The sequence below is a fragment of the Malaclemys terrapin genome, chromosome 5 (genome assembly GCF_027887155.1).
Source record: "Malaclemys terrapin pileata isolate rMalTer1 chromosome 5, rMalTer1.hap1, whole genome shotgun sequence".
Classification (NCBI taxonomy): Eukaryota; Metazoa; Chordata; order Testudines; family Emydidae; genus Malaclemys; species Malaclemys terrapin.
The window spans coordinates 23,883,319-23,907,746 of NC_071509.1; the positions used below are offsets into that span (position 1 = coordinate 23,883,319).

Sequence of the window (24,428 nt, forward strand, 5' to 3'; positions counted from 1 at the left end):
GCACCCAGTGGGCATCCACCCTACTGAGCTGCTTTCAAGATTTGGCCCCATGAGTCCTGTTATCTATATCTATAACAAACTCCTAACACCAGAGTTAAACTAAAGGAGCATTCTCTAGAAGAAAGAAATGAGGACACACTCTAAACGGGATCCCAAGAAAGGCCAAAAATGAAGGCTCTGATGTTGGTTATCACGAAACCAATCATAATCTAATTGCTCACGTGCAAAATATTTATGTTCAATAAAATCATATGAGGGAAAAATGGAATGGTGGAGACAGTGTAAGTGATGATTATAAGATAAATACCAAGATGATATTAATTCATTAGCTAGTAAAACATTCTACTTGATTAATTGGATTTCATTAGAAAGCCATCAAATCAATTCTGTAGTAACCATGAAAGATGGTGCCGACATAAATAATTTTTGAAAGAAATTCCAATTACCTTAGAAATTCATTTACTTATATTTGCTAGAATTTGGGATCCATAATTTTAAATTCAGTGTTCCAGTTGCCATAACAACTTAATACATTTGTACCAAGTTCATTTATGCGCACATCATTTTTTAATTTGGTTGCATCATTTGGTGGCTAAGACAGAATTAATGTAGTTTTTAAGTTAACTCATTTAAACTTTGTTCTTGAGGGATGCTGGCTATTTCTGTCTCTGATAAGGCTCGTAATCAGGGAGAACTAATTTAACAGGAATTAAATAGAATGACATTTTCTTACACTTATTTTCTCTACAGCAGAGACTCTACGGAAGAGACTCTTATTTCACATTAATAATAATACTATCACTTCTTTAGGACTTTCTATCTGAACTTGAACCACCTTATTGAAGCTATGTTATTTACTTAAATGTATACAAGCATCTCAGAATACTCCTTAGTTACAGGGAAGTACTTATTTTGTTAGTTTACATAGTAGAAACAGAGGAACAGACTGGTTAAGGAACTTTCCTCAGCTTCCCTAGTAAATATGGGACAGAGCTCGGAAAAGGACCCATACTCCCATAGTTGTTATTCAATCACCTCACTTGGTTTCCTCTTGCGCTTCAGATTTCTGATGAATCATAAGAAAAAAGAACATTATATGCTGTGCTGATCATAAAACAGTCTCAAGTATTCAAAGCTTTTCCAAGGTTCGAAGGGAGTCTTCAGCGGGAGTTCGGCATTTAGTCTCCTTCAATAGACCCTTGAAAATCTGCGGATATCTGCTTTATATCCACAGAGGTCCGCGGACCATGTTTGCGGATTGTGGATCAGATGCAGATACAAATTTTGTATCTGTGCAGGGCTCTACCCGTCAAGTCCTATGAAACTCCCTGCCTAAATCACTTGCAAAATGGATAGCAAAGTCTTCATTTAAATGGATGCATCCATGGAAATAAATTATGCTGCAAAGTGTGATTAGGGATTTGCTCATGATAACAGGGCTTCCTTTCCTGCATTAAATATATTAGCTATGACTGGGACTGTCTGAGGACTTACTGTCTCAGAAAAAATGTATTTTAAACTCTTTCATATTTCAGAAATTATTATTCTGGGGCTAATGCAATTTCAGATTCAGTATTTAACCAAATTTATAGCCAGCTTGACATATTTTATGATGGGTATGAAATCCCTTTTTGGGACTCCAACATATAAAAGTAGAGAGATCACAGGCTACATTCACTTAGAGTGTGGGTGTCACCATAATGTAGCCAAAGCAACTACAGCAATATATGATCAACTGGATTAAAAGCCCAGTTAGGATTTAAATAAAACATGTAATTATTTTTATTTTAGATCAAGATTCCTAATTCCCAGCCCATCTCCACTGTTTGGTTGATATAGGAACTAGAAGGGGAATGTTGTCCTGAAACAGGAAATAGTACATCGTAGCATCACACACTGAATTGATGCAGACTTGGATAATTGTGAAGAGTTCCACGTCACAAAGGAATAGCGACAGCCTGTAAGCAGCATATTGGGCCACTGCTACCACATGGGAAGGGCAATTGACCCATTAAGTATCCAAAACTGTGTCCCCTAAGTAGAGGCAGCAGTCACAAATCTAATCAGTTCCTCCAAATGTTTCTAATATGTAACCCACTAATATCACTGCTACCTTGTCTGGATCAAGCTTACACTAGCTTGTTTTCATCCAAGATCCTGCTTCCACTAGGGTCTATGAAAGCTGAGTTTAATGAAAGAGAGACAACTGAATATCAACTCTGATAGTACTGCAGTCCAAAGAGCTCACGACCTCCCTCAGCAGCCATATAATCATGCTAAAAATCAGGAGTGACAGGATGGAACCTTGCAAGACCCCAGCAAAGAACTCTGTAGGAAGATGAGCAGTTGCTGATATCTAACATCGTGGTGCTTCAATGCATGAAGGAATAGAATCCCTGTAAGGAAACTCCTTTCAGGAAATCCCTACATCTGGCCTGTGACAGGGTGTATCAACCCCTCCCTCTTGGCTGAGGAGGCCAGGCCCCCTCGGCTCTGCTGGGCATGCTCCAACTGGAGACAGGCTATAAAAAGCAGCAGGGCAGCTCAGTTTGGACTGACTACCGGGGAGGAAAGAGGTGTGCTGCTGATACTCCTGCATTCCAGGAAGTGGAGGCCAACCAGAGATGAACCCCAATGCACAGGCTCGGGACGCCACAGAGAGGGGAGAGGCTGTGGAGACCCAGAGACGGCAAAGTGCAGAGTGTCAGGTAGGAAGTGACCCAGGGAAACTTGGTGGGGAAGTGGTTGTAGAACCAGAGACAGGCTTGGTTTGTTTCAATAGGATTACCGCCGAGCAGGTGGCAGCAGGGCTGGCTTTAGGCCGATTTCCCCGATTCCCTGGAATTGGGCCCCGTGGGTAAGAGGGCCCTGCGCCTTAGGCTCACCCGGCGGCAGTCCACTCTGGCGGCATTTCGGCGGTGGTGCGGGGTCTTCGGCAGCATTTTGGCGGCCGTGGGTCCTTCGGTGCCGCAGAACACGCAGAGCGGACCCCCTGCCACTGAAGTGCCACCGAAGATCCGGACCATGGAATCGGACCCCGCAGGTCCTAAAGCCGGCCCTGGGTGGCAGGCAACCTCGCCACCGATGGGACGCTGGTTTGGGACCTGGTGGAGAGGGTGGGCCAGCTCACTAGCACTATTGACTCTGGCCACTAGGCCACACCGCCCTGAGAGCAGGGGCCATATTATTGACTCTGATCACTAGGCTGCACTGCCCTGATAACCAGGGCCATATTACTGACTCTGGATGCTAGGCCACACTGCCCTAATCGCAAGAGTCGCATCACTGACTAAGGCCACAGGGGCACACAGCCCCATGACTGTGGACAATCCTATAGATGCTACTGCGGGGCTGTAATGCACCCCGCCCACGTCCCAAAGGGTGGCGGGTGTATCAACCCCATGACCTGGCCCAACAAGTAGGTCCCGAAGTCCATGTGGCCGGCTCTATCAAAGATGCCACAGATACCAGGGCTATATTGCAATCCTAACTAAACTAGGCTTTGGGGTACAATAATGTATATTGTTTATGTTATTTAAAAAAAAAACAGGTTTGAAACCTTCCCTATGTAAGCTGCTTACTTCTAAGAGAGTTGTCAGTATTTCACACATACATAAAATTCCTACTTTTTCCACTAAGTGGGGCCATTACTCAACTCAGTGCTAGTAAGTACAAGACAGACTTCCCCCCCCCAATGCAATATACTGTAAAGTATAACATTATGTAGTAGTAATTTTCACTTTTTAAGAGCTTAAGACAAAATAAAAATGACTGTATTGGAGTATGTGTTATTTTAAATAAACTTACTGTACTTATTTCATTTAATTCAGAAAAAAAAACCCTAACAAACCCTCACTGAATTAACAATCAATGCTGAAATGTGGCTCTTTACTTACAGAACTCTAATACAAGATAACTGCATACTGATTCCTACGTGGCACAGGCTCTCTCCACAATATAGATACTTCACAGTGCTCAAAACTTCTAGCTACATGAAAAGTAGAACAGAGTGGAATGCATATTTTTTGTCATTTGCATGTATCTATTTTGGATATGGTTGGAGAGATGGTTTAATGTTTTAAGATTTAGATATAAATACAGGTTCAAGTCACAGTCAAAGTTGGCTCTGTCCAACCCGTCCTCCCTAAGAAGAACTCTGTGTAACTCAAAAGCTTGTCTCTTTCACCAACATAAGTTGGTCCAAAAAAGATATTACCTCACCCACCTTGTCTCTCCAACCTCCTTAGGTAGATAAACAAAACACACTGGGTTTGTGATTGTTTCTTCCATTAAAGAACTATTCCTACCTTTGCTTTCAGTGGGGTATAGACTTGGGATCTTATTGGGTCCAATGATGCCTTTTCCTATAATGTTTATTGTGTATCTATCTTTTGGATGAAATCTTAAAAGCCGCGGGGGAAATCCCGACCCTATTTAATTCAATGGGACTTTTGCCACTAACTTCAATGGGGCCAGGATTTCGCACTGGGATTGTATCTGCTCTGTGTATACCTACAAGATCCCATGACATTTTTTGAAGGAACATGCATTAGCCCTGGAAAGCTTGACCAAAATGTACCCTCCCCACACACACTGTTGCACACCCACCACTGGTTATTGCCCTCCTACACCAGAGGTGGTTACATCTCTTGTGATGTATGTAGAGTACATTGATCCTGCAGTCTTTACTTGGACAAAATTCCTATTGATGGTGGGGAGGAGGGAACAGACCCCCAAAACACAATTAGAATTTTGTCCAAGTAAGAGATGCAGAAGCAGTTCCCTAGTTTGTAATGTGCTTTGGGGATCCCTCATAATGGAAGATACTATAATCAATTTGCTATCAGTGCCATGATTATTACTATGTACCAATTTGTCTTGTCAGCAGAAAACTCAGCCTCTGTCTCATACCATGGAAGAAGTGGAAGATATTTTTCTACAGAAAAGTATACCAGTGGATGACATTTCTCAGAAGAAGCAAGTTACTGTAAAAATCAATCACTGACCCGAGAAGTGTGAGGTTTTAAAGGGAGGATCTGAGCTACTTACCCTAAGGGTATGTCCACATGGCAATTGAAGGCATGATTGCAGCTTGTAGAGGCATACCTGTGCTAGCTTTAGTTTAGCTAGCACAGCTAAAAGTAGCAGTGAAGCCGCAGCAGTGCAGATTTCAGTGTGGACTGCACAGGCTTGCCCAGAACTCTGCGTACATACTCCTGATCCTAGCCCACTTCGATCTTCAGCCAAACCAGCTAGATGAAAGTTAGTACAGGTTCACCTACCTGAGCTGCAATCACATCTCCAGTTGCACCGTAGCCATGCCCTTAGTCAGGAAGTATAACAGAACGTTTTTGACATGAAATCAAACAGGACAACAGTGGGCAGGCAAGGGCAGTCATGGGGGGAAAGGAGGAAATGTGTAAAGCATTAGGCAGGTGAGGTAAGCAAGTTGAAATAAATACAACTAGCAACACATTTTGCAGGTTTTCTTCCCTTTAATTCATACACAATTGGCGAATATGGTACAGTGTTTCAAATCTTGTAAGGACTAGAGGGTGGTAATCCTACTCACTTTGAATAGTAACTCACTCCACTTCCAGTGACTTCAATAGGACTGCTTGTGCAGTAAGGTGCTACTAAACTGCAGTACAAGTAGGAGAATCTGATCCCCAGTTCCACAGTTCAGAAGATAATGGTGATAACTTTGCTCATGAATCTATGTATCTTAGATCAGAGCTATAGGTATCTTACATACTTTGGAGGGCCTATTTTTAACATGTTGCATGTTTTAGAGGATTTGCAGTGCCCCACACAGCCATTATGTACAGATTAAAACAAAAAAGTGGCATAATCTCATGGAAGTCCAAATGGTCATCATAGGCCCTTATTCATTGGTTTTGTATGAACAAGTGGAAAATCTCTTGCAATCACTCTTGAATTGTTACAAAAATGTTTCAAATGAGAAATGTTAAATTAAGCAAGATAAGCAATTCATGTTCAATAGTTTCCATCATATTTGCCACGGACCCTAAACCCAGAGTGCTGTGTGTGGATCATCCCACAGAAAGTGCCAACAATTATTTTGATAAGAACTTAGATTAAGGTGATGGTATATCTCTACAGATCAAATGAGATAAAAAAAATCTATAAGAGATGCTGAAATAGAACATGCCAGGTTTTCCAAGGGCATGTTAGCCAAACAACTTCAGGCAAGTGTAAAAACTAAGAAATAACTGGCAAATGGAGGAGTTATTTCTACTCTCAGAAAGTGACAAACACAGGGGAAAAAAAACATTGTATTGGAATGAGTTACTGATATAACAGAGAGATACACATAATGCTAAGAAAGAAATAACTGAAGAAGCTTTCCATCATGTATATTAAATCAGAACCAGATGCAAGTGCCATATGAAATTATATTTGTATAATATTTTATATATATAATGTTTTATCATTTTGATTCACAGTTGGATTAGCTATCTTTCTATTTTAGGGTTTTATATTGCTGCCCATAACCGCAGTATCTGAGTGCCTTTCATGTAAAATCAATAACAATAGCAAAGTTCCTAATGGACTTAATGGGATCTCTGTCTCTCCTTCCTTTTTGGGTAAAAAAACTCTACTTGGGGTGGTTTAATACTTGGGTTTATTTTGATGCGGGGAAGAGAGGGAGTTCAGTGGATGGAGGTGTCTATGTTAGGATATAAGTGAAAATTTAAATATGGAGTTCCAGCTTCAATGTCCAATGATAGAGCAACATGGTGCCCCTTCTTACAAACACTTATAGAGGCTGGGACCAGCCTTCCAGTTCAGCATGTTCAGTCCCTGGAAGAGTGGCACTATGTGTCACTTCCCAGCATTCTCTCACATTATGTCAACTGGAACATTCGTATTAATTAGCTGTGGACAGAGCTGTGCTCAGGTCCTTGGAATATAGGATAAAACTGGATCTCTCCTAGAGGAAATCCCCTCATCACAAGCAAACAAACAAAACTTTAATTCTGGGATGAATCACTAGTCCAATGCTCAGAAAGAAAGAACCAAACTTGACTCTCAGATGCCAGCCTGACTTCATTGGACTGTTAGCTTAAAAAAAATACATCTTTTGACTTGTAAACAAAGCAAATTAGATACGGAAATAATGAGAGAGGAACATGAAATCTCATGAGGAAATTTAGAGTGTCACTTTTCAAAATGGAACCACATTCCTGAAATCTTAAACTGTGTCATTACCTGTAAAATTTTATACCCAGGTATACCGATGCAAAAATAGTATCAGAGGGGTAGCCGTGTTAGTCTGAATCTGTAAAAAGCAACAGAGGGCCCTGTGGCACCTTTAAGACTAACAGAAGTATTGGAGCATAAGCTTTCGTGGGTGAATGCCCACTTGCATCTGATGAAGTGGGCATTCACCCACGAAAGCTTATGCTCCAATACTTCTGTTAGTCTTAAAGGTGCCACAGGACCCTCTGTTGCTTTTTACAAATGCAAAAATAGCTCACCATAGCAGCAACAGGCAGTTGTAGGAGATGGCTAAGTGGGAGACCCAAATTTAGATGGGGAGTGAGTCTTCTCCTATGTAGATTTCTAAGAGACTGGGCACTTTCAAAATTTCCAAGAGTAAGGCAGGCATAGTAACTCCCTCAACATCCCTCTGACAGGCCCAGTGGTTTGTACACAGCTTGGTAGCAGCAGTTAACAAGACAAGAAGCCATGATCTCATCCTTCACCATTGACAGAAGGAAGAAAAGTTGGGAAAGGAGAAAAATCCCCGGAAGATTTAACTTAGAACGCTTCAATTTCCTTCCAGACCAGAAAGTACAACAAGAAATCATAAGAGTTGCTTTTGGGGGCAGAAAGAAAGTGAGATGACAACAGGCCAAATTCATCTCTGACGCTTTCAACAGGGTGAATCTGCTCCAATTACAGTGGGTCCGATTTGCTTCTGTGCTGCTGTCCCTTTATGCCACTCTGGTGGTGAGAAAGGATATTAAAGGGGGTGGAAACAGCTCCAGGGAGTAGCTGGTGTGTCGATGGGCTCACCTGTCAGTAAAGAGCTGCTGACACAGCAATGCGGCAGCTCCATTTCCAGCCCCTGGCATCGGATGTATGTCAGGAACACACTGTATTCAGGCCAATCTCTACATTTCAGGGCCCTTAAGTGTTTGGGGCTGTGCCAGTCCCAAAACCGCTCCCAAATATGTGTAAATGGGGTTTAAGTTTCCTTTCCCCACCTATTCCTCCAATCAACACAAGGACAGAGGCACTGATTGGGTAGCTGTTTCGTAGGCTCAGATGGTTTAATAATATTAGAATTTGGGACCATAGTGGGAAAGTGCATATACAAAACCAAACTTCGTGGCTCAGGCCCATATTTATTTTAAATTCTATTAATAGGATCCATCACAAAAACTACAGAGAAGTGGGGAGAATGTGTATTTTTTTACAGGATGTTTGGTTACACATAATTTATTACAATGCTAGGTTACTAGGACAACAGCATATTGGTTTACACTGTGAAGACAATTTCTATAACAGAAAAAGCAAGAAACCTATTATTATTGAATAACACCTTAGAGTCTGCAGAAAACAGGGGGGAAATAATATGAAAGAACAGTTTTCAGATATCCATTTATGCCCATAATTTTCCACTGTTCCAGGTCATGACTTTAAAAACAGAATATAAAACAAAATGCTTCATATTTACATTTGAAATATTTGATTCGGATCATTTTAAGGACAGGCTGCTTGTTAGTGCTGTTCAGACCTGGTCATGGTGAAAGCCCACCTGATTGCAAGACACTGAAGCCCCAGATGCGGGGACTACTCACCTGTTTAAAGTTAAGCTCATGATTAAGTGCATTGCTGAAGGGTAGCCTAAATAAACAGAAACTTACGTCATGACTAATGTCTCGTCTCCAGGTTCACTGAGTAGCCCATCTACGAAGACTGACGTACTGGTGAAATTATGTGTACTCCATGTCTGACCTTCATCTATGCTGAACCTTTAAAGAGAGAAATGTCTTCCATTCATTGCAGCTCTTTAATAAATATCATAATTATTGTATTATGTTGGATAAAATCTCATGAGCATTGTACCATAGGACTCATGATCACCAACACACAGTTGCAAAAACTGGGAATTCTTTGCCTACTTAATGTAGTAAATTAAATGTGACTCCTCCCTTCCTAACATGATCTGGGGCTCAGCATCTCCATTAAAATGTGTATTAAACTGGCAGCATTGCTGGATGTCCTCAGTCAGGCCAGCACTAAGGTTTGTCACTGCATGATCTTGCTAGATGCCCACAGCTTGTTAAGTGATTTCATTTTACCCAGTTTTATTTTTGCCACAGTTCTCTGCCTATAAAATCTAAACTTGACAAACAGAATTTAGTGAAATAGGATTAAGCAAAACTGCTTAGTTACTTCACAAATTCAGTCATCTGGTCAAGTGGTTTCTAAAGGACAGTATTGTGCATGTCTTATCAATTCTTGTATGTAACTGGCTTCGAATTAAAACAAAACAAATTAATGTGCTGATCATGTCTTTTTTCCCCAAAATGGTTGAACACATTAACAAACAAACATTATATATATATATATAAAAGAGAGAGAGAGAGAGAGAGAGAGAGAGAGAGAGAGAGTGTGTGTGTGTGTGTGTGTGTGTGTGTGAGAGAGAGAGAGAGAGAGAGAGAAATTAGTGTGAGGCTCTGCTATTTCCTTCCCAAAAAGAAAAGAAAACAGAAATAATCTCCCTCTAAATGATAAAAAACAAGAAATCTCTTTGCTTTCCCTATATTTAACCCTAATTCCTCATATACACTCTCCCCAGACAACTGATCACAAATGTGGCTCATATACGTGTGATTGTCATTATGTAAAATTGAAGCATTGATCACTTGCATTCAGTACATATACATTACTCTTTGCATAATTCTAGAGATGATAGCTCTGCACGCTATTCCAAAATTCCAATATGGACAACTGTACACTGCTTACCTAAATGCATTCTGTAGCTATAAGTTTACTCCCTACCCCAACCTGCAGGGTAATGTTAGTGTATGCTGTTAAAATAGTTACTGGATTTTAGTGGTGGATTAAGTGACCTCTGTGTATAGATTCATAGATCCATAGATTCTAGGGCTGGAAGGGACCTCGAGAGGTCATCGAGTCCAGTCCTCTGCCCTCATGGCAGGACCTATAGTTTGTACTGCAGTCCACTTTAGGAAGCTTTTGAATGAACAGGGCCATTCTGATGCAAAACAAGTGTTATTATTAATGATGTAGCAAACTACTTTACCAACAACTCCACTGGGAATGCTTTAATAAAATGTCCACCTGCATTTTGTTGGTTTAACGAATGTTAAATTAAAGTGGCTCCACCTGGATTTCTTACACAAACTTATTAAAAAGCTCATTACTGATTAATTCTGAAGTACGTTTGAGGTCTTAAATATGTAATAACCCTACTATAACTGACTGCAGCATTACTTGAGTATTTTCAGAGGGATAGAAGTGTCTTTGATGGCCACAATGACTCCACCATGGTCCAGATACAAGATGTGATGTTCTTCTTCAAAGACCTAGAAACCAGATAAAAAGACCAAGCAGATGTCTGGGTTGGAAAAAATAAAATGCAGTATCAAAACATTATTAAAATACTTGTCAATGTATGGCTTTCTAACAGTCTGCTTTGTTAAATAAATTCAAAAGTACATAATAATTAGTTTTATTCCTACATTGTACACAGTTATTAAAGACTGGTTCTACCATGTGGATCAAGTTCTCTAGATTGTGAAGGAAAATAAATTTATGCTGGTGAATTGGGAAATGTTCAGGTTCAAATCACAGTCAAATAAAAATGCCTGTAGGTGATCTCAGCCCAGACTTGTGCTTCTAAGAATATGCATTCTTCATTCTTTCCCACTATATATCTCTTTGTGACCTATCATCTTACTTAAGGTATTTGTCATATTCTATATGTCTTGCAAAATGGCATGCCTTGAAGTGTAATGCTAAGAAAAACAGGAAAGTTATTTCTGTCTGTGAGATTCTAACACATTCTTCAAAATGTACAGAACACGATGTAAATTGGTATGAGTTATATTTTCAGGATAGAGAAGCTATTATTAATACTTAGTTTGTCTAACTATAGACTCTGTGCAGTTTAACAACGAGGTCACTTTGTGACTTTTGAATGGTCTAAAAAGTCAGGACATATGTGATACTGGCTTGGTGACACAACCAACGAATCATAACCAAGATTTGAGGATAAATGTAGGATTCTTCCCTCTCTTTTCCACAGCTCAACGCTTTGCACAAAAATCTCTCTGGTAGAAGTCCTGAATCTCAATATTGTTGATATTCATAAACTATTGAAATTGCAGCCAAACAACAAAAGGAAAATAAGAGTACAGTGATTACCATTACAAAGGCGAGATTTATCAAGTTAGTATACAATGGTATCTGAGATACACAGTTATTTTCTATTTTAAGCATAGGGAAATATTAGCTATCTCACACACTATTGTGGGACAGCTGTTGGTCAGTGCAGACTTTTCAATAGCAACCTATATGAACAATACCTAGGCTTAATGGAGACTATATACCAGGACAATGAAAATAATGCTTTGAAAGTCCAGAGCCAAAATAACTGATGAAAGCATGAGGAAGGAAAAGGAAAAAAAGGCAAAAGCTTAATCTGAATCACTGGAAGCACTAAATAAATAAATATCTTTTCCTTTCTACATCGGAGATTTGTCATAAGAAAGTGTCTGCTTGCTTCAGATGTCTGTCAAACTTCATTTAACACAGCAGCATGAGATAAAGTGATCATTAATGCACACTCCTTGAAAATTAATACACATACTTTCTACCCCTTATACAACTTGACAAAGAAAAGTGAACGAGACATTTGCTTATGTTGCCTTTGAGAATGAGAAAATACTGACAATGCTAAAAGCTTCTCTTTACTCATTTTGAAGCCATATCAGTGATAAAGAAAACCCTTCGCTCCCCCAAGCACATTTATATTCACTCCAAGAAATGAGGAAGCATTAATAAAGCAGGAAGACCGCACCTAGAAGCTTGGCTGCATGTCTTTCTCTCACCTAATAAGAACATATTTAAAAGGAATCCTGTAGTTTCAAGAATCACTTTGGCTGTCTTCCATTTACAGACCAGCACCAGATGTGAGAAATTTATAGTCCTGTCTGCTTATTACATACAGCTGCATATTTTAGAGAATTCAGTAATGGATAAACACTAATTTTAGACGCACTTCAAAAAGATCGGATCAGATGTAATCAGATAAGCAATGTTTGGATTCCTCTCCAAACTTTCTCTGAACTTCTGCTCAATAAAAAAAAAATGGTTACTAACCTTTCGGAACTGTTGTTCTTTGAGATGTGTTGCTCATGTCCATTCCATTGTAGGTGTGTGTGCTCGTCCCATGAACCAGTGCTGGAAGTTTTTCTTCAGTAGTATCTATAGGGGACCAGCTCTGGCACCCTCTGGAATGGTGCACGTATGTGCTGGTACAAGAGGCGCCAGCGGCTCTCCCCTCCCTCAGATCTTTCTTGCCAGAACTCCGACAGAGGGGAAGGAGGGTGGGTCGTGGAATAGAAATGAGCAACACATCTTGAAGAACAACAGTTATGAAAGGTTAATAACCGTTTTTTCTTCTTTGAGTGATTGCTTATGTCCATTCCATTTTAAGTGACTCCCAAGCAGTACCCGAAGTGGGTAGGAGTTCATAGATGTGTTGATTGCAACACAGCTCTGCCAAATCTAGCGTGATCTCTGGCCTGCTGGGTGATGGCGTAATCGAATAATGCACAGAGTCTTTCAGGTCATGTAACTTGCTGTCTGTCCATGAACAGTGCTAGGCTGGTGAAGGGGAGGTCCTGGATGGACTGCTGAACCTCCACCGTCAGGCCTGATGACTGCAACCAGGATGCACGCCTCATGGAAATGGCCGAAGCCATGGTCCAGGTAGCGGAGTCCACTGCATCTGAGGCCGCTTGGCGGGCTGCCCTGGCCACAGCTCTGCCCTCATCCAGAATAGCCAGGAACTCCTTCCTGGGCTCCTCTGGCAGCGAGTCTGCAAACTTGGCCATGGACTGCCAGATGTTAAAATCATAATGGCCTAGTAAGGCCTGCTGGTTGGCCACTCTTAGCTGGAGGCTGGCCATAGAATAAATCTTTCTGCAAAGAGATCAAGCATATTCGCCTTCTTATTCTTAGGGGTCAATCCCGGTTGGCCCGGTCTATCGCGCTCATTAGCTGCTGATACCACCAGTGAGCTTGGAGTGGGGTTTGTATACAGGTATTCAAATCCCTTAGCAGGGACATAATACTTTCTCTCTGCCCACTTGGAGATGGGGGGCAGGGAGGAGGAAGTTTGCCATAAGGCCTTGATCAGCTTTACCACTCTCTGGTGGAGGGGCAATGCTAGCTTGGAAGGGGCTGCTGCAATTAAAAATCGAACAGTGAGTCGGAGGGTTCCGCCAACTCCTCAGCCTTCAACCCCAGGTTAGATGCCACCCTCTTTAGAAGCTCCTGGTGACTCTTTACATTGTCTTTGGGAAGTGTGTGGGAAGGTTCTGCTATTGCCTCATCAGGCGAAGAGGATGAGGAGGCAGGTAAAGGCGGGTTTGCCAACTCTGTAGCCTCTGCCAGGGGAGCCTCAGCCAAGGCTCGCTGATCCTGGGGACTTTGGTCTGACTCCGCTTCCAAGTCCGGCGGCGGGCGGGAGACTGTCACTGTTTCTCAGATGCCCTGAGACTGATTGGTGCCCCTGCAATTGTTGGGGAAACCCCTAGGCTTTCCATAGCTGCTAGGGAGCCGGCCATTGGCCCTAAGGCCATGTGGCCACTGCTGGTCCCAGTGGGAATGCTTATGCCCCAAGTTGTTGGGCTTGGCCTGCAGGCAAATCTTCCTCCTCACTCTCTGAGCCTGAGGAGGGAGAGACTCGTCTGAGGACCAGGACGGTACTGATGCCGCCTGTCTACCTTGTTCCCGTCTACCTGTTCTCCGCAGGTCTTCACCAGTGACCTGTACTGGGAAGATGGCTCTCGGTGCCATGCCTCCAGTGACCAGCGGCAGCATTTGGTGGATCAGTTCCAGTACCCCGGTGATCGAAGCCTCACACTTTGAGAGTGGTGCTGCTCCATGGACCAGGAGCGAGAGGGGCGATGTCTTGGTTCAGGAGATCACTGACGTGCCGGTGGAGATCTGTAGCAGCGAACCAGAGACAGATGACAGGACTCAGGGGATTGGCATCTCGGCTCTCCGGAGTGGTGCTGTGAGTTTGGAGATGAACTCGGCTGCTCTGGGTATTGGTGCCGGGACTCCGGGGACTGGCGATGTGTCTCCACAGGTCTGCATCAGAGAGCTGCCAATTGGTGCCGGGATCCTGGGGAACGCTGCCTAGAGTCCTTGGAACAATGCTGGGAATGCTGACAGGTAAGCTGACCCATATGATGGAAAGGTCCCAGGGCAGGCTTACCCCTCGAATGGGGCACCTCTCTGGCTCGGAACGGGTGGCACCAGAAGGAACAATATGTCCTTAGCAGCCTTAAAGGCCTCTGGTATGGACAGCACCGCCAGGTGCCGAGTGCCTCTGCTGCTTCCCGGGGTGACAGGTGGGTCTCAAGGGGATGCGACAGCTCAGCGGGTGCTGGAGCCTGGCCCACCATCCAGAGGAGAGGAGCTGCCCTGCACTTTCCTCTGGCTCGCTCCTTCCCTTTACGGGACATAGGAGAATGCCCTCTCCCAGCCTTTCTTTGCTTTTTAGCTGGTACCAGGGATGGGGATGCTGTGGTGCTTGGAGCGGAGTTGATCTAGCTGACTCAGAGGCCAATGTAAGGGCCAACTCCATAAGGAGCACTCTATGTTGAATGTTCCCTGCTTTTTGGTTCGTGGCTTGAAAATTTTAAAATGCAACACTTGTCGTTCACGTGGGTCTCCCCCAAACACTTCAGACAGCTTTGATGGGGATCACTGACTGGCATCAGTTTTTTGCAGTGGCCACAAAGCTTGCAGCCTGGGGATCAGACCATGCCCTGTCCCTAGGCTAAGTCCCATAGGGGACTAACTGACTACTTCTAACTTATGCACTAAGGGAACTAATAAACCATACAAACTTTCTAAGAACTATATACAAGAGATTCACAACTAGGCACAGTTTTAGAGGGAAAGCTTGCTGAGGCAAGGAGACGATCCAGCACCGTCACTGGCGGTAAGAAGGAACTGAAGGAGGGGGCAGCCGGAGGCGCCCCTTATACCGGTTCATACATGTGCCACTCCAGAGGGCGCTAGAGCCAGTCCTCTATGGATACCACTGAGGGGAAAACTTCCAGCACCGGTGCATGTGGCGAACACATACACCTACAATGGAATGGACATGAGCAATCATACAAAGAAGAATGAAACAGTATATGCTTGGATGCATAGTCCTCCAGGTGCTATACCTCCATACTGAAGAAAAAGGGAAATTGATATCTGTACCATTTTATCCAAATTAGGTGAATCCGTCTGGCTCCGGGCAAACTGGCAGTACAGCTCATAGTTACACAGCTTGGGTACCATAGTTTTACTCTATATTCGACTTAAAGCGGTGATTCCGTTCTCCTGGTACTGATTGCTTGTTTAATTTCACCTATTCTTTGGAATTGTTTTTATCTTTTGGTGTAAATATTGTCCATAGAGAAGGGACTGGAAATAACAACAGTAAACAAGACTTTAATTAGAAACAGAAACATTTATTGAATCTATGGAAGAATTTCAGATCAGGACCTGATTCAAATCCCACTGAAGTCAGTGGAAAGAATGTCAGTGAATTCAGTGGGTATCAGATCAGGCCCAAAGGGCTTAGTTCTTAAGTCTCTATTCAGGCTATGACTAAAGACCAAGGAAGGACTTCCAACCTGGGTCCATAATATGCATGTTCCATAATTCATATAATTTGAGACTCACAGTCGTTTAAACACAGAAGGTAAAATCCTGGCTCCACGGAAGTCAGTGAGTCTTTTGTCATTGGCTTGAACAGGATAAGGATTTCATCCATAGATGCTACTATATTGCACATCATCTTTATGTTTCTTTACCATTAAATTTATACTATTAATGTGACACAGTGTGGTTTACTGATTCTATTGCCAGCTCCGCCACAGCCTCCATCTGCTATCCTGGGCAAGTCAATTAACCTCTCTCTGTGCCTTAGTTTTCTCAGCTATACCAGAAGCATAACATTATGTACAAAGGGCTTGGAGAGCCTTTAATGAAGAGCCCTATACAAATGTAAAATAATTTCATTAGTATATTTTTCTTTGTGCGATATAACTGGGGCAGGAGTAATGAAAAGACAAATACCCATTCAAAAAATCAGAGCCAACATGTAGTGACACTGATTGCCTTTAAAACTGTTTCAGTCTGAAGCTAAACCATCAAAATGGCAGAGCCAATAGAAAGTAGTTATGAACAACATGAGAATCTAATACAACGTAGTGTTATTTATTCTTGAGTGTGCAGTTGAAAAGGGTATAAAGTGTTCCAGGACTAATCCACTTTCCAGTGAATAATACTGGCACACTGCCAATGCTTTAACACAAAGGAATATTAAAATCATATTGTGAAAACTTTCTACCTTCCATTAGCGTGCAAGAGGAGTAAATGATGCCTGGGTGAGTGTGGTCAAGCCCTCTGTTTCCATTAAGATACACAGGGAATAGCATCCATGTGTATCTCCATCTTTTCCTAATTTTCTGTTTGTTCACATTATAAACACCTTCACTTACAGGAATAGCTTTTCATCTTCAGAACACTGTAATAACATGAACTAATTCACCCATGAAGTACTTTACAGAAATAAATGTTACCCCAAATTCCCAGATAAGGAAACATGGTAACCCCTATTCCTCTAAGAGGGACTTTCCCAAAGCAACAAGTGAAGTTAGCATCAGAGCGGACATTAGAACTCAGGACCTCCTGGCTTCTAGTCCACTGCAGCATGCTTATCTATGCTCATAAGCAGTTCAAATATGCAAGTCTTAACTGTGCAAATTATAATTCTCTCCACTAACTACAATCAAATTAATGAATTAGTGATAATCTCCACTAACTAGAACTTGTTTAATCATTTCAGGTGGCCAGCTGCTACAGGGCAACACCATTGGAACCCTATGCATCCTCCATCCTTTGTAGCTCTTTTGTAATGTTTAGGGAATTTTATTTGCTTCATAATAATGCCAACTGTTTTCTCTCTCATGGTGTATTGTTTATGTCTTTGTTACTGCACCAGCTGTAGATACACCAGGACAGATTCTCTACTAGTAAAAGTCAGCATAAAGTCAATGGAGCCATGCTGATTTACACCTGGTGAGGATTTATCCTATGAGATTTAATTCTGCATTGCCTGAAACGCAAAGCTAGGCAAAAATGCACCTGTGTATTTCACCAAGAAAAATCCATTCCTAAATTCCAAGCTGGAACACTTTCCTACAACTGTCCTAGCTAACTCTCTCTTCCTGGCTGTTGAAAGGGAGTGATTCCAGCCCCTCTTGCTTGCTGTGCTTGCCAGTGGTGCTACCCATCTCTTGGTTGCTTGGAGAAGAAAATCTGTACCTCTCTTTGGTGCCTGGATGGCTACAAAGCCGCTGAGCTTTGCCCTGCTTAAGCAAAGGTTTCCCTAACTTGTGTAATACAGAGGTATCATGTAGAGAAGAAGGATGGTCTTGTAATTAAGGCACTGGATCGGGACTCAGGAGATCTGGCTTCAATTTCTGGCCATGTCACAGACTTTCTATGTAAACTTGGACAACACAATTGATCTCTCAGAGTCTCAGCTGTCCACCCTATGAAACAGGGATAATGCTATTTCCCCAATATTTTTTTTGTCTATTTAAACTGCAAGCTACTTGGGTAATTACTGTCTCTTACTATTCGTTTACTCATCCCCTAGCACTCTTCTGCAATAATAATAATCATCACTATCAGAGTGCTACTGTAACCCACACACCTTCTGGGTGTGGTGTTCTGTCTCATCCAGTGGTACTGAGATAACTTAGAGAGATAACATGAGTCTGTTCTACAGCCTTAGCTAACAGCCGGTTGGCAGGGCCAGCTCCAGGCACCAGCCTAGCAAGCTGGTGCTTGGGGCGGCACGTCCGGCTCTTCCGCGGCAATTTGGCAGCAGGTCCCTCACTCCCTCTCGGCAGGAAGGACCTGCCGCCAAAGAAACGGAAGCGGTAGAGTCGTGGCGGAAGTGCCGCAGGATCACGATCGTGGCTTTTTTTTTTTTTTTTCCGGCTGCTTGGGGCGGCAAAAACCCTGGAGCCGGTCCTGCCGGTTGGCTTTTAGCTCATGCGGTAGAGGTTCATGCACTAAGCTCCAGAGGTCCTAGGGTTTATCCCGCCTGCCAATGACCGGGGTCTGTTGGTGTTACACTACAAAGCAGAAAAATAGTAAAATCACCCTCAATACTAGACAGGCCAGCCGCAGTTTAAAAAAAATGGAGAGCAGAAAACTGCTCAATGAGGCCAAAAACTGTTATAAAGCCTGACTGAGGAAGGAATCCCATTCAAAGCTGGTTTTCATTTCCATGAAGACCCTTAGGTTACTACCTATTTGATTTAATATCATGTTCATCTTTCACGTTATACTACTCTGTTTTGTTAGGCGTGATAGACATAATTGTCCCAAATAACTGTGCTAACTTGTTTGTCTAATTCTCATATACCCTTTGCTTTATTTATACTTCCTTTGCCAGTTGTCACAGCTGTGTTCGCATTGCTTCTATTTCAAGTAAGTTTCTTAGTTTTATTTCTTATCTTTCTATTCAATTCCTGTTGCCAATATTTCTTTATTATTGCTGGTATTAGCTTATTCCCTGTACTGGCCTTATTCCTTGCTCCAGTGCGTTTACCTTTCTATACTACTCCAAGTCTCTCTGTTATCCATGATTCATAATCCAATCTTGTTTTTCCTCTATGAGAGCCTGTAGATGGCTTTGCAGCAATGCTGGGGATGCGCAGTGAGGGATGTGACAAAGGTGCAGGGCAGTGACTGGCAGTCAGCAGTTGGAACTGCCCAGTTTCCAAGTCAGTGGTCTGAACCCATCCAATGAACTGTGACAAAATGTAGGCTCTGCTTGTGCCAGCCTTAGAGACCAGTAATTAGTCATATAAATAATTGCAGTATCCTGTAATTGCTCATGTTTTTTTAGCTTCATGAATTTCACTGGAGAAAGGAAATGTATAGCTGCCTTCATGAAGAACGGGCAGATCGCAATGAATAATGGGGATATAAAATATACAAAAGAATCTGTGTTCTTTCTTCTAGTCACAAACGTGAAGATTTATTAAGATCTTTGCAAAGCCTTCATGACAGTTTTAATTAAAATAAAGAAATCAGTGGCACTTTTCATTTTGACTGTTGTAATGGGGATTAGAGGTCACGTCCGAGTTTATATCTAGTAAAAAATCACCTAAAAGGCTTGATAAACCAAGTTTCATCTCATTAGCTTAAGTGTCCCACAAATGCAAATAGTGAGAATCTGAATGCCAGCCCTTTTCTCACCAGAAAGAAATACAGAATTTTGGTAAATGGCAGCATTAGATGTCATAAGTAATACTGGTAACCCCTAAGCATGGAGATAAATTCCCACTGCTAAAACTCTAGAAATGATTAGGCATAAAATCTGAAGCAAAAGAACATCATCATGACAAAAATAATATAATTATTTATTTAAAATGTCCTTTTGTATATTATTATCATCATCCTATATTACTAGTATATAAAAATAAATCCTTTTTATTTGTATTCAGCTTGGAAAGTGAAACTAGAGTGCTCAGTTTCACTCTTGCTGTTTCTTGTACTTCAGTAGAATTGTATTATGTTACAGTTCAACATTAGAGTCAGAGCATTTTCAATTAAAACAGCTATTTTCATTGAAATAGAATAATTTTGTGACACATTTCTATTCTTATTAGTGCTTCTCACCTGGTCTTTGGACACTATGAAGGTCTCTAATATTTCTCTATCATCATCATCTAATACTCCCTGACAAAAAACAACAAAGAAATGTAGGTCTGGAAGGGACCTCAAGATGTCATCTAGTCCAGTCCCCTGCATTAAGGCAGGACCCAGGTATTCTTAGATCATCCCATCCCTGGCAGTGTTTAAATGGAATTAAGAAAGAGTAATTGAGAGTAAAATACATTACAGGGATGTTTAAAAAGCAACAAAGAATCCCGTGGCACCTTATAGACTAACAGATGTATTGGAGCATAAGCTTTCATGGGTCTGCATGCATGCATCTGACGAAGTGGGCATTCACCCACGAAAACTTATGCTCCAATACATCTGTTAGTCTATAAGATGCCACGGGACTCTTTGTTGCTTTTTACAGATCCAGACTAACACGGCTACCCCTCCGATAGAGGGATGTTGTAATTATCTAAAATCCAAACACTGTAAATCCAGGAAATTCAAAACTCAATTGATGTCATGCAATTATCGTAAGATTATGATTAAGGTATTTTCATGTTTGTTGTATCAGATTACATTAAACAAAATATTAAAAGTCACATTTTCTCCCTCATGTTGTCCTTAAAGGGCACAGTTAAGATTATCCAAAGACTGAGTTGCTTGGGTGCCTTAACTGTGCCTGTCCATTCCATATCTTAGGTTTGGATTTTTTTAAAAAGTTAACCTTAACTCTGAATTTCGTGGGATCATAACACTTGGTATTGGGCTAATAACATCATCCCTGTAGTGTATTTTACCTTAAATTACTGATATGTACTCTCAACCTTACATCAATTTTAATATAGTTTTTGACTGGGAATTTCTTTAATTAGAATTTTCATATACAAACACAAAATAAAGCCAAAGAGACTATTACCATGCAATGTTTCTAATGATGAAGCATCAACTTTAAAGCATTTTTAAAGATTTCAGCTTAAGGCCTATTTTCACTGGTGGTATGCTGTGGCTGCTTTATGCCATTCACATATTGGTCACTGAAAGTGGGTTTATAGCTACATTATTTCACCAGAACAGTGCAAAGCAGCTGGAGAGAGTATATTCTGGTTTACCTCTCCCTCCTGCCCTCCAGTTTTTCCCTGCCTTTGCACCTTCTCACACACCCCTGCATGTCCATACATCATTTTCCCCTTCCTTTCTATATCCTCTTTATTCCTTGCATACATACCACTATTTCCCCATCTCTATTGCATCTCCTACATTCCCTGCACCTGCACACACTCATGTCCTCCTCCCTCCTGCCCTCTCTGCTGATCTGATCAGGTAGCCATTGAAAATAAATATGTAGGATGAACACTTATTTTGGCTGCTATTTTTCAGAACTGAAAGTTTATCCATCAGCAGAAGATGAGGCATACAGTTTTTCCCTTCAGAAAAACTCATTAAGAATTGCCATCTTTCAAGCTGGCCACCATCACCAACTGGTTCCAATTTCAGTCAAGCCAAGGAAGATGTTGACTTCCTATTCTGTCAGGAGGCAGAGATTTCATTTACAACAATAGGAGACAGATGACCCCTGCAAAATGGCCACCCAAGAGCCTCCTGAATCTTCAGTCCCATTGAGAACGATGGGAGATATCAGTCATTTTGAAAGAGGGCAGTTCTTTAGTTCTGTAGAAGAAAATTATTTATCAGACCCTGGTAAAGAAGAAACTTTTAGTTATGAAGAAATATGGTAAACAATAGCCATAAATCCTAAAGAATTTTTTCAAATGTAGGGCACAAGATTTAAGTGATTTCAAACACTGGAAAGTTTGAAGTGTTGTTATTATTCTGTTATTAAGATCATTTGGGCCAAAAAAAGGTCTGACACCAATTTTAAACTGGGAAAAATAGAAGAGTTCTTTCCTTTCTAGTTAATCAGGCACAAAACCTTTGCATGTGAGCATCCTAAGTCTGACTCCTGAGTATATACATTCTGAGTATCCTGAAATAAGGCTAATAATTTAAAAGAAAGAAAGAAAGAAAGAAGGCTTGACCATCCATGTGCAAGTTACTCAAGAGGAGATTTTCAAAGGGACAAAATAGGTGCCCTATTCCTACTGAACATCAATAGCAGCTGGGAACCTAATTCTCACTACTGCTTGTGAAAATCTCTCCCTTCATCTCAGTTTCAAAGTAAAATGGGAATAATAATAGCCACTTACATCTACAGGATTAGAAGACTTAATTAGTTAATGCATTAAATGTGATAATAGTTGTTACAATCAATCAATAAAAATAATAATTTGATGCTCAAAATTAGTTTCAAATGTCTTATTTCCCCTTCCTTACCTGCCGCCAGGTATTCCCACAATCAGATGTTATGTACATTTCTTCTTTATACTCAACCAGCTGGGAACCCAGATTACCTGGACACAAAGGAAACAAGTAAATAAATAAATAAATAAATAAATAAAAAGCCTTTATTTATATAATACCTCTCTCCTTAGCAAAATAGGCAGGAAAGCAGATGAGGATCAAATCAAATTCAGCCCTTGGATCCTTGACTGGGGCTGGCCTGATTTCAATGAGAGTCACAAGTGCACAGTGGCCCCAAATGATGAAGCGGGATTACTTTATTTTCTGCAGTAACAATAATTAATATTTGCTGTGCTTTTATTACATATGTTTAATTTCCACATAATTGTTTTTTAAGAGATGGATAGTAACTGCAGGATGGGAAGGTCAGGTTAATCCATATGATTTAAAATGACTCCACTGAGTAGAAACAGCATGGTTTGTGAGAGGCCCATAAGAAGACTTACCCAGACCTCCAGACTTTCTCAGAGTTATCTTGGAGACTGGAGTTCTGTCATCTCCTTTCCTGGTTCTCTCACCTCCTTCCCTGCCACAACAGCTTTCTCCCTGCACCTGGACTCACTCACTTATTCTCTCTCTCATTCCTCGTTCTAACTAGAGTCCATCCCCAACCCCACTGCTCCTGTGCGATGAACATTGGAAGAAGCTTCTTCTGCCAAAGTGCCAGATTGCCCTCACTCACCAGATGGCCAGCCACTCTTGTCTCCATAGTTTATCTAACCATCTACGACATCTTCTCCTGCTCCCACATACCCGCTGGTGCTTTGTAGTATGAGGGAAGAGGTAGGACTTGGCAGGAAAGTGAAGGGGCCAAGTTATGCTTACAAGTCAATGATGGGGCAAGGATCCTGGCATGGTGGGGTGGAGAATGTAGAATACAACACACTCCTGCTATGAGTCCCAACCTCCTCTGAGAGTTCACAAACTTACCTCTTTCTTGACATATTGCCCCACAGAGGCATCTCCATTAACTCTAGGAAAATGGTGAGTCCCTAAGGTTTAACAGGTGCCTCTTGCTTACTCTTTTATAAACTACACTTAGTACTATTATTTATTAGTATTTTTATAGTATCCCTTAACTCCCCAGTAGGGTTAACAATGGTCACTGTATTTGGAATAATAATCTCTCTGACTCAGGCTGTGTGAATATCTTTTGAGGTTATCTTGGCAGAAGCACTGCACAAAATTAACAATAAATGAGAATGAGTGGTTTTCTTTTCATTTAGTTTGTTCATGCTAAAATAAAAGAAAAAATAACATTTATTTAAGATCTAGGCCTTTGAGACCCATACTCGTGGTATACCTAGAGGCCAACTCTCTTATGGCACTATATAAAGTACCATCTTAGCCTCTTTATTCATCCTGAACTACTTTTCCTGTTTTATCTGGCTGATTTTATTCAGCGGTAGGAACATTTAAAGGAAGATTTATAGCACTTAAAAACAGTAAGTATCAAAAACTGTGTAAACAAAAAAAGATTCTGAAGTAGAATCATATTCTCTACTCTGACACTGGCCAAAAAGCTGGCTCAGTATTTTGACAATAAACACAGAAGAGCAGTAGCTAGTCTTTAGAGGGCTCCAAAGCAAACTTGTGACATGAGATCTTGACAAATACAGTTCCAAATGCATAGATTTCTATCTTGCGACAAGCTGCTCTTCAAATAACCAACTGTTAAACTGCCAGTCAGTTTACAGTAAGATAGAAGAGACGCAATCACAGGATGCTTTTGCATCTATGTGTTATTATTGAGGGCATTTTGCCTTAAATATATGATTTGTATGTTCTTAGGGAAAAATAGATTAAATGTGTCAGATTTTTTTTTAAGTAAAAGAGACATAAGGAAAGAATATACTTGAGATTAGGATAGCATTATGAAATTTTACTAACATACTATATGAACAAATGTATTAGCTATGAAAACAAATACTAAGGGTTTATCCAGGATGAAAAGGACTTGAGAGTGATTGAGAGAAAACAATGTCCAAAGTTATATGTTCCATTTACACCGTCAAGATTATGAGTACTTGGCTCTTTAATAGTTTAACTTTAAATTATTTAACCCTAATTACAGCTAA

At 41.2% G+C, this 24,428-nt stretch overlaps 1 protein-coding gene across 2 annotated transcripts in view; it reads right to left on the reverse strand.

The window, feature by feature from the left end:
- The window catches only part of SORCS2 (sortilin related VPS10 domain containing receptor 2), an 818,166-nt gene that overhangs the window by 51,695 nt on the left and 742,043 nt on the right, over positions 1-24,428 (reverse strand). For both annotated transcript variants that reach the window (XM_054030250.1, XM_054030251.1), the window contains exons 12-14: positions 22,324-22,400; positions 10,495-10,586; positions 8,898-9,005 (exon numbers count right to left, since the gene is read on the reverse strand). In XM_054030250.1, coding sequence (XP_053886225.1) covers positions 8,898-9,005; positions 10,495-10,586; positions 22,324-22,400 — 277 coding nt within the window. The remainder of the gene's footprint in view (positions 1-8,897; positions 9,006-10,494; positions 10,587-22,323; positions 22,401-24,428) is intronic.